The sequence below is a fragment of the Eucalyptus grandis genome, chromosome 6 (genome assembly GCF_016545825.1).
Source record: "Eucalyptus grandis isolate ANBG69807.140 chromosome 6, ASM1654582v1, whole genome shotgun sequence".
Classification (NCBI taxonomy): Eukaryota; Viridiplantae; Streptophyta; class Magnoliopsida; order Myrtales; family Myrtaceae; genus Eucalyptus; species Eucalyptus grandis.
In genome coordinates this window covers 32,812,952-32,826,575 of record NC_052617.1, presented here as the reverse complement: position 1 = coordinate 32,826,575, position 13,624 = coordinate 32,812,952, and the positions used below count along the sequence as shown (strand labels likewise).

Below are 13,624 nucleotides of genomic sequence, written 5' to 3'. Positions count from 1 at the left end.
CCGAAGCTAGACGTTTTCCGAAGCGCCGGCGCCGTTTGCTTCGACGGCGATGCCCTCGCATCAACGGTAGCCGGGGCTGCGGGAGCTGCTGTTTGCTCGCGATCGAGGATCACGGCGAGGAATGGAGCTGCGCGGTCTCCATCGAGAAGCGTAGAGGTTAGGTTTCGCCGGTTTCTTCCTCGGACGATCGAATAGCTCGTTCGCGGGAACGTTCCGACGCACACATCGTTGTCACACTGGTTTGTGGCAGCAGCTTTTAACGTGGAGAGAGATGCTTGCGACTGTCTGATAGCCGACCTCGACCTCAAGCATAAAAAAAAGAAAAAAAGAGTTCTTGTGACCGTAGCCACCCGCTACTTGTTCAATTGAGTAGTTTCCTCTGCAGAAGATAAGTTGTTTTGGTTCGGTGGTCGTTGCGATTGAGCAAACGAAGTCGCTGAAGGAGTGCTGGACGCTATGGATCCTTCCCTAATGAAGCTCCCGGAAGAAGATGAGGTTATTTTTTATTTTTATATTTTTCCGTAGTTATACGGGCCGCCATGGATTTAGGGTGGGGATTTCTTATTTTGGTGAATGTTGTGTCTACAGGACGAAAGCATGCACTCAGGGGCTGACGTGGAGGCTTTCCAGGCTGCCCTCAATCGGGATATTGGAGGTGATACGTGGACTTCTCAGCCATCATCATCCAATAAAGGTGCTTTCGGCATTAAGTTTTCGCTCTCTAGGAATTAAGAATTTTTCCTGGTAGTTTTGATGCAAACTGTTAGGTTGTCAGGACATTGTCTCACATCGTGTTAATATGACGATGAACAACTTATGTGCTGTATGTAACGAAATTAGGGCAGGGACGGTGCATTGTTACAACACTTCAATAGTTTCTAGGCTTGGGTTTAACCAGTCAAATTTATCAATTTGTCGGATTGGAAAAGCATGAAGATATGTCATGTCTTTCAAGTTCACTGCTTTGCGTTACCTTATTTTAAGTATTGTTGATGTCATTATATGCCTTGTTTGACTTCGCTGGGGCTTTAGATTAAATTTTGAAAATTAAGTCGAGACATCATTGAACCTGCAGTCTCTAAGTTGATTCCTGAGAACTACTGTTGACCTGTAGATCGAATAATTGTATCCTTGGTCACAACTAATGAGTTTCTGTGGAACCAGAGTCAGGTCTCTCAGATGTTGGGTGTGTGGATAAGATAGAAGTAGGTGATTTTCAGTCTGATGGGCTAGTTCTGGTTAATTTCATTTGCATTGTAGAATAGTGGTAAATCAGTGGTGACTTCAAATCTCGCATGACTGAAGATATGATAGATTATGGATTACTGACCATGAGATTGAAGGAAGCTTTTAAAGATTCTGATGGATTAAACCTTGTTTGTCTCAAGCTTTGCTTTTTCTTGATAAATATATTAAAAGGTGGATTTAATCATTGACATTTAGTTTAAATTGGCGGGGATGCATTCGCCCAAGTATCTGTGAACTTAATTAGAGCTGATGTGATATAATTATCTACTAGCATGCGAGGATGAGTATGATGAGATGTTCTTTGGTTTCTTTGTCTTATTTGTGAATTTGGATTTCCTTGATGAAGTTATATAGAAGCAAAGCCACTTGTAAACAGGGAATGAATTTTTGTGGGAGAAATTTTCTGTGAGAAGGAGGATGAGTAAGTAGGTTTTGATTATCGTGACTAAGAGATTGTTCAGGGGTTCCTACCTCTCTGCTTCTCATCCAATCTGTGTCTAGCATCAAAAGCCAACTTATAAAAGGCAAAAGTTATGCCACAGGCAAAAGTTGTCCCCTTCTGGCTCCAGCTCTTGAAATCCAAGACCCAAGAAGGGCATTCACAACATTTTGTAGATTCCTTTTGATCTAAAAGAAGGATGACAAAAGAACAAAACGAGGCTTTTAACCCCTCCTCCCTTCCAACACCATCAAAAAAGGAAAGCAGCAGAGACTAAACCACAAATAGTGGATGTAACCGTTAAATATCTGAAAGGGATGAGAAACAAATTTGTTACAAGGATGAAATTTTTACAGAGGAAAAAAGTTATTTGAACTTCTTAAGCTTGTGGTGTAGTTTTGGATAATACTTTTAGCCAATGCTGTGTGAATGCAGTGCTTGGCAGTATCAGCTGAAAAAGGTTTCCTATACCAGTTTGCTATTTGAAATGCGTATGAGATGAAAACCTTTATTGGCTTGGTATGTGCTCCTTGTTTGATGTTATATTTGAAAGAATGCAAAACAAAAGTAGAATTTTGGTCAATATACATATTGATGAGCAGCTTAGAAGTACTATAAAAAAACTTGCTCCCTAATACCTCGGTCAGCTAGATCATTCCCTTCTTCCTTTTGCTTTTTGGCTGCTGATCTGCTATTTCTTGCTTCAAAGGTTCTTACTGTTAAGGAAACTATAATGCTTCAGGTGTCTCCCAAGGAGACAATGATATGCCTCACCAATCATATCCAGGATGGCAACCGACTAACCAGGCTGCAAATGCAAATTCTCAAACTCACCAAGAGCAAAAAATTGCAGAACATCAAGAACAGATTTTGGCACAGATGCAACTGCAGCAAGATGAATCTCTTGCCAATCCCCAACGAAATAACACCTTGGAGGAAGTCAATCACCCGCAGTTGAAGCAGGAACAAGTGCAAGATGGTCATCAACCTGGGCAGGGACACCAAAATTCTATCCAGATCAAGCAATCTCCTGGGATGCAAGTGTCAGAAAAGAATTCCCTCCCTATGAGTGGGCCAGGTAGAGTGCATACTCTTGACGCTGAATCTCAGTACTTAAAGTTACAGCAAATGAGCAATCAACAGGCAATGGTCCCCAAGCAAGCACCAAATAGACCAAACCTTGTTAAACAAGTGCCATTTGCATTGTTGCTCCCAGTGATTCTTCCCCAGCTCAGAAAGACAGAGCCATGCAACTGCAAACCCTCTATGCCAAATTGAAGGTGAGTCTTTGGTAAAGCTCTTTCTGATCCTTACTTTTTGTGGGAAATTTAAGGAGGTTTGTTAGGTGCTTGTTTGGTCTCACTGCTGTAGAACAATGATATTCCCAAGGAAGTGTTTGCGCGGAACATGAGAGGAATTGTTGGAGACCGGATGCTGAAGTTGGCAGTTATGAAAATGCAAACACAGGTATGTTTAGCATGATTGATGTCGTACACAGGACTATGAATGCCATTTTGTAACTAAGCTCCATAGTCTCTCGCTTGCAGCCTCCCCTGCAGTTGCAAGTTCAGGGTTCAGCTTCAGCTCTACAGCAGCACCCTAGAATGCAGCCTGCTAGCGGTGCAAAGTTCAGTGATTCATCTCCACCGGGCCAAGTCCATTCCCCAATGAATAGAAATGGTCCAAAGTCTGGAGAGGTGGAACAGATACCAGAGCCTCGATTAATGCAGCAGCAGCATTTTCAGAACATGCAAACATTTCCTAAGTGTGGAAGTCCTGGTGTTTATCATCCATTCAGTGGGACAAATGTAAACATAGCTACTTCATCTGTCAAAACACAACCTAATGATTTACAAATGAAGCAGATTCCAAATCATCAAAGTTTGGGTTCAATTCAGCCAGGAGGGGCAGCTCGGACAATAAGCCTGGTGACTGCACCAAAATTTGATCGGCAGCATCCTAACAGTGATGACAAGAAAGCGCAATCTTCTCCTCTGCCACCATTTGCAAGTAATGTATCACGCCAACAAAATTTAGTTCCTTGGAAATCATCTACTGCTAAAGACCAAAGTTTGGGTGCCATCTCACCATCAGCCTTTGTAAAACAAGAACCTGTTGATCATTCCAGCATTCAACAAAAACCACAGTTGTGTTCCCTTCCCGGATTGTCCTCTGTTTCAGCTGGACATCTTGAGCAAAGAGTTCCCAAACTAGAAACCTCAAGGGACAATTCACTAGAGCAGCCGTCCCCAGGAGCAGGTTTCTTGGCTCCTGCTAATACTGGGACTTCGCATCAGGGTTCTCTTTCCACAACACCAGCTCAGGATTCTAAGGTGGTCCTTTAAATTCTACAATGCTTCTATCTTGCAATTTAATCCAGTTAATTTCTTTGAATGCATTTATTTCTTTCAAATGCCTATGGGAATATAAAATCTGGATAGCAACCCCTGGATTAAACAATTGATCACATAGGCAAAGATGTAAAAGAACTGTCCTGAGGGTCTGTTTAAGTTTTGTTTTACAGTTAAGAGGTTTATCATGCCATGGCTAGGAGATGTTTGCTGTTGGGAGGTTTATCTCCATGCTTTAGGTGTAAAACTATTTGATAGCCATTCCTTTTCATTTGCTTGATTGAAGAGGTGTGAAAATACTCTTTATTACTAGGCAGCAAAACAGCAGCTAACTGATCTTGTCCTGGGCAGGGCTTCTATCATGAAGTGTAAAATGTTAATGTGGTAAAAACTTTGGAAGGATTACTTGTTTACAAGAACATATTTACTAGTTAAATACAATCCTTTCACTCAGGAAAGGAATTCTCTGGTGACATTGTCACTAGGGTTGATAGCTATTGTATCATTTATTGGACACAATGTTGCATCTACAACTGCAAATATAGAGGAGATGCTTGGTGCATGAACTTCTACTCTCATTAATCATGCTTACAATTATTAGACTGATAGGAATATATTGCATAAATTGCATTTTACCTCTACTGGAGTGGTGATATTGTGGAAATTTTACTTTTAAAGCATTGTTTTGTCATTCATTATGCGCTGCTTTGAAACTAGTAACTGGTGGTTCTTTTTGGGATAACAAGTACAAAAGTTTAGTCCTTGATAAAATTAGATGAAGATCTGACAGCCAGTAGGCCCTTTTTAAGAGATATTATTCGCCTTGAATCTATCAGCTAGGCTCCCAAACGGCATCCACACCAGCTGGGAATAATGCAAAGGAGGCCTTCTAAAAAAGACTTGTCTCAGCCAGAAGAAGCCTCTTGACACACTTGGTTCTTCGCCTACTCCCTCAAGGTGATCTGGCTTCAAATGATTACACCCTTTTTGATCAGTTGAGTATGAAATTTCACTTTTGATATTAACATTTGTCCATAATGTTGTCTACCGAATCTGTACAGTAAGAAGCAAAAGGTATCTGGGACTTTCAGATCAAAGCATCGAACAACTCATTGATGTCACTGCTGTTAGTGGGGTCAATCTCAGGGTATGAATTGACAACACAATTCCGTATATTTCGTCCTAAACTGATTATTAAATTTCTAGTAATTGGTTTTTATCCGTGAAAATGTGATTGGAACTAGGAAGAAGAAGAACAGTTGTTTTCCGGGCCTAAAAGAAGACAATCGAGTCTCAGAAGCATCCCGAAGAGTTGTCCAAGAGGAAGAGGAAACTCTGATATTGCAGCAAGCTCCCCTGCAGAAAAATTGGCGGAGATCAGTTAATTCCTCTTCCGAATTCCCATCTGAAATTTTATGTTTCTCTTATATCATGCCCCAGTTCTCTTTGGTAAAAATATTTTACTCTATGCTTGTGCCAGTGGCCCAATGTGGTGTGCAGAATATAAGCAATGACGTAGAGCGGTGTCTGTCTTTGGTGAGATGCTAGCTTCTCTGCTCTTTAATGTTTCCTGTTTAGTGTCTTTACCTGACTAATTTTCCAGAGTGTGGAGGAAAGGTTGCGCAGCCTACTGTGCAATTTGATAAGAGTCTCCAAGCAGGTGAGTCTTCTTCACCCTTCCACTAACTTGATTCAAATATTAGTCTCTCCTTATTTAAGTTATTTTTTATAGAGGGTTGATGTTGAGAGGCCCAGACATCAGACCATTGTCACTTCAGATGTCCGGCAGCACCTTATGATTTTGAACCGCAAAGCTAAGGAAGAATGGGAGAAGAAACAGGTTGAAGCAGAAAAGCTAAGGAAACAAAGTGAGGTGAGTTTTTGCCATTTCACCTAGCTAACATGACTTTTGACACTACGAAACTTATGCTGGAGCATGGTTATGTTTGCAGATCTAAAAAATATGTCTACGTTGATAAATATGTTTGCAATAGTTGATCTGTTTCCCTCTTTTCTTCAGCTCCTTTTCTGGTTCTCTGTCTAGTGCTTATTAGTGTACGTTGTTGCAGCCCGAGGGCAGTCAAGGAGTTGATGGTGATAAAGAAAAGGATGAAGGCCGTGGAAAATCCGTGAAGGTAATATTGGATTTCTTTTCGGGTGCAATGCCTTGCCTAGGCAGAGGCCTCCCTTGCCTTGAAATCCCCTATGTATAGTGGTTGAAATGAGGATTGAATTCCAATGTTCATCAGCCTAGTGATTGTGCTAGCAATGCTTGGTCACATCACACCTCATGGATCCAGCCTGATCATATTTCATTCTTTTTCGGCTATACTTAGGCAAACAAAGAGGAAGATGACAAGATGAGGACAACTGCCGCAAATGTTGCTGCCCGAGCTGCTGTGGGAGGAGATGACATGTTGTCCAAGTGGCAGCTTATGGCTGAACAAGCTCGTCAAAGCGTGAGGGAGGGTTGGAAGCAGCCTCTCAGGTGGTAAAGATAGCCAAAAATCTTCAATTTCTGGAAGAAGCAATAAAGACAATCAAGCAGGAAAAAGGGGACAGGCTGCATCTGGTATGTCATTGAATCATTGTTAATTTGATATTTTGAAGTCCTGGTTTGATCGCATGAACAGTTGACAAAGATGATTCTTCATTGTAAAATCTAATGCTGGACATAGAGCAAGTACTTGTTTCAACGAACTAACATGCCAAAAATCAATGTGTTGGGTGTTATTGTAATCTCCCATTCTCTGGTGTGTGGTGCCGCATCCCAATCAGTTCTCTTACCCAGTTTTTGTGCTTTACAGGGTCATTAGAAAATTAGGAAGGAACCAAGCTATTGCATCACAACCAAAGGTAGTTCATTACAATTTCTGTCAAGGATGTGATTGCTGTTCTGGAAAGGGAACCTCAGATGGCGAAGTCTAGTCTCATCTACCGCCTTTACAATAAAAGTTCGTTCTGAATCTAGCGGTGAATAATTGAAGTGGCAATATTGGTCTCCACTTTTTAACTTCATATCCAGCTGCCTCTTTAAATCATTCAATGAAGTGCAAAAGCTGTCAATCCAGATCAAGTCTCACCAATGTACTCATTCTTGATGGGGAAAACATTCTTCCATTTTTTAATGTGGTAGACACTAATCTTAGTTCAACCTCTTTAAATTTAGGGATGCTTAGTGCATTTTCCTGGTATATCATCTGTATCATAGCTTTTCTTCTTTTGATTTTGCATGTATTTCGCAGAGATTGCTATGCCGCCATTTTATTTTGGCAGTAGTTGGGGGTTTCCTCAGTACATATCTAGTATATCTCTGTCATAGTAGCTTAGGAATTCTCATTGCCGACATTGTGATTAATTGTTGGGAGTTAGGTGAATGGGAAGGTTTTCTGTATGTGTATTTTGGAGGCTACGTCGACTCATTAAAGGAATATGGTCCCATGTAACCTCAAATAAAATCACTGGCCTTTTTCTTCTTCAGAATTTCATCACTCGGACTCTCATTTCAATTTGCATTTGCATCTTTTTGTAAGCATAACATCTGAGTTATTCGGTCAATTAGACTGCAAGGTCACAGCCAGATTGATGACATAGCATCTTCCACGGTTCCAGTTACTTAGAGATGATGGAGGCACGTCTATATGCACTTTTGTTTACAGTTATCCATGTGAGCTCTCATCATGATTTCCAAAGGTGCTACAGGCTGCAAAGCATTCTCTAATGAGATCATCACGACCCTCTATTAGAGTTCGACATGTTAATGGTAATTGTCAAGATAGCATACTAGTACTGTTAAAGATTAGTAGGATTACATGGTATGATAGATGTGTCTTCTCCCAGTTGCGGCAAGACTACCATAGGGACTAGACGAAATATATGTTGGGCGACCTAATGGCCATCCTTATTTCTCCGCTAGAAATAAGTCCTAGTTGGATTCAATAGATTTTGCCTGGGCCTCCGTATGAGCCTTCTCCATGGCCTTCACCCGAGCCATACCCAGATCCTCCATCATGCCCGTAACCTGTGCCTGAACCTCCTCCTCCTCCACCAATTCCACCGATGCCTCCGCCATTTCCACATCCCAAGCCACAGCCTGATCCATACCCACTTCCCCCACCAGGGCCACTCCAACCGGATCCTCCCCCTAAGCCACCGCCCCCTCCGCCAGCAGAACCATACCCACCATTTGATCCTCCTCCATACTCGCCTCCACTTCCACCCCAGAACCATGTCCGTCACATTGACCGCCATTGTTGTAGCTGGATCCTCCGCCACCTCCGAAGCCACTGCCACCCCCAATGCCACCTCCCCAACCCCTGCTCCATTTCCACCACTGTAGCCGCCGCCCATACCACCCACCTGACCCATAACCTCCACCTCCCTTGCCTATGCCCCCGCCACTACCAAAACCACCGCCTTCATCTCCTAATCCCCCAGCTGTCACCGTTCTGTAGGCAGCTTCTTCCCAATCCTTAACTTTCCTTTGCAACTCTTTGGCCTTGTCATAATCGTCACCTTTGCTCAGAAACCTCTTCCCCTACTCCTTCCACTACTAGGAACCGCAAGATGAACAAAATGAGGATGAAACCCATGCAGCCCCATACTGCTTTCCCATGACACCCTCTCGCCTATGATGCAAAATTCATATAGCCAAACTTAACAACCCCTTTGTATATTCTTACTCCGAAAAAACAATAGTAATAATAGAGCAGCAGGAAACAACTAGTAGACGAAAAAATATCAAAACGTCCGTCCTCACCCACAAATCCGCAAGTCTCTCACCTCTCTGTTTGTTGTCTTCGGTGTGCTAGTTAATAGAGTAGGGAAATGTTTAATGGCACGCTGAAGAAGCAACGTCTGAGAGCTTGAAGGACCGCGAACAGTAGCGCACACGCAAGACTTCGCTTAAAATGGATGCAGGGGAGATGGTCCTCGTCCTCGTCCTCGTGCACATAAATATGAGGGAGGTCCTCTTTTGTAGCTTGGGGGGGATAAACGAGTAGTCGCTGTAGAGAAGAGTGGAGTGAGTGGATGGGCATTGCACTGTGCAGGGGGTGGGGTGGGGTGAGTTGCGTACAAGTTGATTCTGGTGGTGAAAGCATTTCGCATGACCATGAAGGTGCGAAATGAGTGGCATGTGTGTGGGTATGGGTATGGAGGAAGAGGGTGCAACTCAAAAGAGATGATGACTACGCGATCGCTTTATTGGTATGTTATTGGTAAGTTTCATTTGCGAAACAAGATAATAAGAGGGTAGAACAACCGTGCATAATGGGGAGCGGCACGATTGGTTCTGATGTCGGTTTGCAATCGGCCTCAGATGAGGAATAGCTACTTCTATATCAGTTGTGAACCGAACGAAGGAGAATACGTGCGTCGTTAGTTCTAAAACTGGCAAAGTGCTTGTGGTGAGCCCTTGCGGTCTGAGGCTTATCTTTTGAGACAAATTTGGGTAGCTGGTTTCGCATTGAGACATGATCATGTACATGTGTTTGGAGTGCAATGAGAATGACGTGGTGTAAAATAGTTAATATGATCTAATTGGTTGATTTAAATTTTTGAATATTGGTAAATTCAATTTGATTTATTGACAAGCTCTAAAATAGCTGCTCCTTAGTAATTTCTCAAGATAAAGTATTAAGTTTCTATTGTGCATTCCACTAGATTTTTGCATATCGGTAGATGGATACTTCTTGTGCATTATGGCGCAATGTGACACAATCATGTGTGAGCTTTATCTGTTAAATGTTTTTTCGTCGTTATTTTAGCCACTTCTACAAAGCTTAGAAAAAAGTATATATGTAGCCAATGAATGTTCGATTTTGCATAGTAATTTATTAAGATATTAAAAGATTGTGATCATTTAAAAGATAATGAGTATTACAACAAAAGGATGTATTCCAACATATTCATCTTTCAGGTGAAGTTTATATATGGGAGTTAAAAGAATATTTTCCTATAAAATAAGTGCAGTATTTCACTTTATGTATTTGCACCTATAAGTAAGATAAGATTTACATAAGATGGAATTTTTTTTATAATGCATTGAAAGTACGTAAAATCCATAAAAACGCTCACACGTATGCCATTGCCAATTAGCCTAGGCATCCACCAGTCTTTTTAGCCCCGGAGCTAGAGGTCTACTTTTCCCCACATGTCTTTTATGGTTGGTCAGACCAACCTTACTAATTATATCTATTATTGATGATTATTATACATATATAATTAGTCTATATAAATATATCAATATATTAAGGATTAATACTCTAAAAATCTCAAATTAGTACATCTCGTAAATAAATTTACTCAAAATTAAAAAAAATTTATTATGAAAATCTCAAACCGATATACTTGTGATAAATTTATCTCAACCGACCATAAAAACCTTAAACCGGTATTACCCCACTAATTTATTTGATTACAAAAATCCAAAACTTGTACATTTATGACAAATATGCCCTCCGTTAAATTAGATTAATACCATAAAAAATCACAAATTTTGTATAACTATAATAAATGGAGAATAAAATCCTAAAATCAAGCACACTACCAATTTGTCACTATCATTCAATTTATTAATTTGACAATAAAATTTAATGGAAACTAATAAATGGTAAATTTATCACAAATATAATAGTTTGGGGTTCAAAATTAATTTATGATAAAATCATAAGTATACCGATTGGCGGTTTTCAGCTTTATTAACCCATATTTTAAATATGACAAAAAAAAAAAAAAAAGGAAGCGGAGAGGTGGCCCAGCCAGAGGGGGGGCCACTTTTATAAAATGGACTCCGCAGGTTTGAATCCTTGGGCCCCCATGTCCGTTTTCTTTTTCCCTTCAACCTCCAGCCCTTTTACCCCTTTCTCGTTTTCTTTTGCCAAATTAATTCTTTTTCTGTTCCACTATTTCTCTCCCTTTTTTTCTTAATTTTGGTTTCCTCTTTATTTTACGTATTTTATTTTTTCTATTCAATTTTATCTTTCCTTTTTCTTTTGTTTCTCAACCTATCTTTTAGATATAGGATTGTCCTTTAGTTACATATTTCCAAACCGACCCATGTAATTCTTATGAGTTTATGTTTTTCTTTTGCTATTGTTATATTTGTTATAGACCTTTTAAAATATTTGCAATGAACTCAAAATATGGAAATTTTGTTTGTCTTTCTTGAATATATGTATTATTCAAAAATGAAATGTAGAATAACAAAAAAGATTACTTCAATATTATTGTCAAATGATATAACTTATTGCGCCACGTGTCATTTTTTTATTTGTTTTATCACTGCAAATAGCGAATTTTTTATGTGTGATCTTTTATTGTTTATATTTGTTGTTCAAAGACGAAGATGAGGTTCATAATTTCTATGGAGTTAGTTTTATTTTTATGGAATTATTTTTTTTCTTATCAAAGTAATTCATTTATTGAAAAATGAGTAAACAGAGAATTAGTTTGACAAAAGAGTGTAAATAATGAATTAACTTTGATAAAAAAGGTTAGTTTCCTTTACCAAATTAATCCATTTTAGAGTTACTTATCGATGCATAAAATGACTTATTGAACAAAGATGTGTCTGAAATGGGCCAATACACCATGCCGCGTGTCAATTTGACCTAGCACTGCTAATAATGAATTTTATGTACCTATTTTTTACTATTTTTTCTAAGTACGAAAATAAAGATAATATTTTTAGAAATTATTTTATTTAAATTGGAAGTGATTTTTAGCAAATTAGTACATTTATTGACTTACAAAATGTTACAAGAATAGTATGAGATGACATCTTTGTGCGTGTTCGTATATATTACCTGCAATCATATTAGTATACAATGATCCTATTAAAGAAGAATAATATTGAATAAATCTTTGACCGGAAAAGTATAAAGAAAATATTTATTTTCTCCTGCGGCAATGCGTGGGCTAATCATAATACAGTACCAAGCAATATCAAATTTGGACCAATAAAACGTTTTTTTTTCGATTTCTTTGTAGGATATTTAGTGTGGCGCTGCACCGAACATGCCGGGTCCAGCAAATATCACAGGACACATGCTCACTTGTCACTACATCACATGGTCGACTAGATCGGTCTCAACCATTTTCAAAGAAATATGACCAGACACAATCCTTAGTGCTAATCTTGAATGATTCTATGTGTCCAAGGAGTAAAGCTTAGCACTGAGAAAATTGCGCCTTTAATGGATGTAAAACAGTGGAAGGTGGATAAGCAGAGAAAGAAGTGGCAACGTTACTACAAAGATGTAAAACTTCAGACAAATGAAGTCCTGAACTGTGAAGACTTGAACTTACCATGCTTGAACTTCGTACATTATCCCCATGTCCTTCCTCTTAGTTCACAATTCTCATCCTCAAAATCTCCCCCCTCCTTCTGCACAGCTCGCCATCGCCCTCGACCTTGAGCCGGCAAACAGCCACATGGCCTCCATCTGCTTGCTGATCATACGCGCTGCATAGTGCGGTATCTTTGCGTGTTTGCCCTCTTCTTCTCCGACCTCATGCACCCGTTGACAAACATCAAGCAACCATCGCTCTCTCTGCTCAGCCCTTTCATATCATCAGATCTTCTCCACAAGCTCTGCAGTGATTGTTCGGGCTTGACCTGACAAGCAGAGAGCTCTTGTTGTGTCTCTGATGGCAGAATCTGCATCTCCAAGCAACAAATGACACTCGGCCTTCGGTTGCAGATCACCATCCTTGTCCTTCCTCAGCCTCAATGGGCAAATCTCCAGTGCCTCGTTGTACTTCTCAACATGGCCTCCCTCTTATGTGACCTGCTCCAAAAACATGCTTTTTGCTTGTTGTTTTATGAGATCCACTAAGACCTCTCTTTCTTTAACCTTTTCTTGGGTCAAAAGTCTCTCCCTTTCCCTTTTTCAACCTTTACACCTTCATAGGCAACATTTCCTTCAGATGTTTTTCTTAGAGCGGTTTATTGGTAAGAGGCATTTAGGTATTTCGAAACATGCATGTTCAAGTCAATTATTGCATGTAAAATGAAACTGTTTTGATGATTTTGCTAATCCTAAATAGACTTCATGATTTTGTTAACGCAGAACTATAGGGGACCACTGAACACCGGCGACGGTGGCCTGACGGTACGAACTGATATTCCACAAACGCGAGGTCACGATCATAATCCATTAGTGATGGTAGTGCCTATATCTTGCCTTGCCCGTGATGGGAGCTCTGGCAGCTTGGTATTGGATGATGAGACTTGGCTACCCGAGATAACTAGGTTGCGAGTGGTATTGACGATGACTCTCAAGCGATCTGAAATATTTCAAGGCAGACGTGAAACTTTTTTACAATTACTCAAAAATGGTAACAGAGCATAGTCTCCTTGATTGCTCCTCGGTCTTTTCCTTTGCGACAAAGAAAAAGAAAATGTTCTCTGAGATGGCGTGGGGAGTTAAATAGAATAAAGATGAACTGTTAACTTCGGGACAAGGAAGTCAGATTGAAATGGATTGTAATCTGCCAACTCGAAAAACCCCAATTTTTGCATCTCTTCAGTCGCTGCTGTTGTTGGAGGTACGAAAGTTGCTTGCTTGACTTGAATGTAGAC

At 40.1% G+C, this 13,624-nt stretch overlaps 2 protein-coding genes across 2 annotated transcripts; one reads left to right on the top strand and one right to left on the bottom strand.

The window, feature by feature from the left end:
• The first annotated feature begins 177 nt into the window (after positions 1–177).
• LOC120294596 (transcription initiation factor TFIID subunit 4b) lies at positions 178–7,095 on the top strand. Its single transcript, XM_039314817.1, is given in 21 exon segments — positions 178–495; positions 589–694; positions 2,430–2,918; positions 2,921–2,967; positions 3,059–3,154; positions 3,235–4,020; positions 4,875–4,926; positions 4,929–4,995; positions 5,100–5,123; positions 5,125–5,185; positions 5,283–5,306; positions 5,308–5,398; positions 5,401–5,418; positions 5,519–5,574; positions 5,642–5,698; positions 5,771–5,911; positions 6,108–6,173; positions 6,375–6,524; positions 6,526–6,614; positions 6,846–6,903; positions 6,905–7,095. Coding segments are annotated over 21 exon segments (2,616 nt in total). The 5' UTR covers positions 178–456; the 3' UTR covers positions 7,004–7,095.
• An 868-nt stretch (positions 7,096–7,963) lies between these two features.
• LOC120294433 (keratin, type II cytoskeletal 1) lies at positions 7,964–12,751 on the bottom strand. Its single transcript, XM_039314509.1, has 3 exons — positions 12,503–12,751; positions 8,222–8,575; positions 7,964–8,131 (listed from the first exon to the last, which is right to left on the bottom strand). Exons 1-3 carry the CDS (start codon positions 12,749–12,751, stop codon positions 7,964–7,966), a joined length of 771 nt encoding a protein of 256 aa, XP_039170443.1.
• Between the last annotated feature and the right edge of the window lie 873 nt (positions 12,752–13,624).

Excerpts from the sequence above, each read along its gene's own strand:
- LOC120294433 (XM_039314509.1), bottom strand. The coding sequence starts at position 12,751 with ATGGTGATCTGCAACCGAAGGCCGAGTGTCATTTGTTGCTTGGAGATG. Across the intron at positions 8,576-12,502 it reads GATACCGCACTATGCAGCGC|GGGAAGAGGTTTCTGAGCAA; the intron begins GTATGATCAGCA and ends TGGAAGGAGTAG. Across the intron at positions 8,132-8,221 it reads GTATGGAGGAGGATCAAATG|GCTGTGGCTTGGGATGTGGA; the intron begins GTGGGTATGGTT and ends GGTATGGATCAG.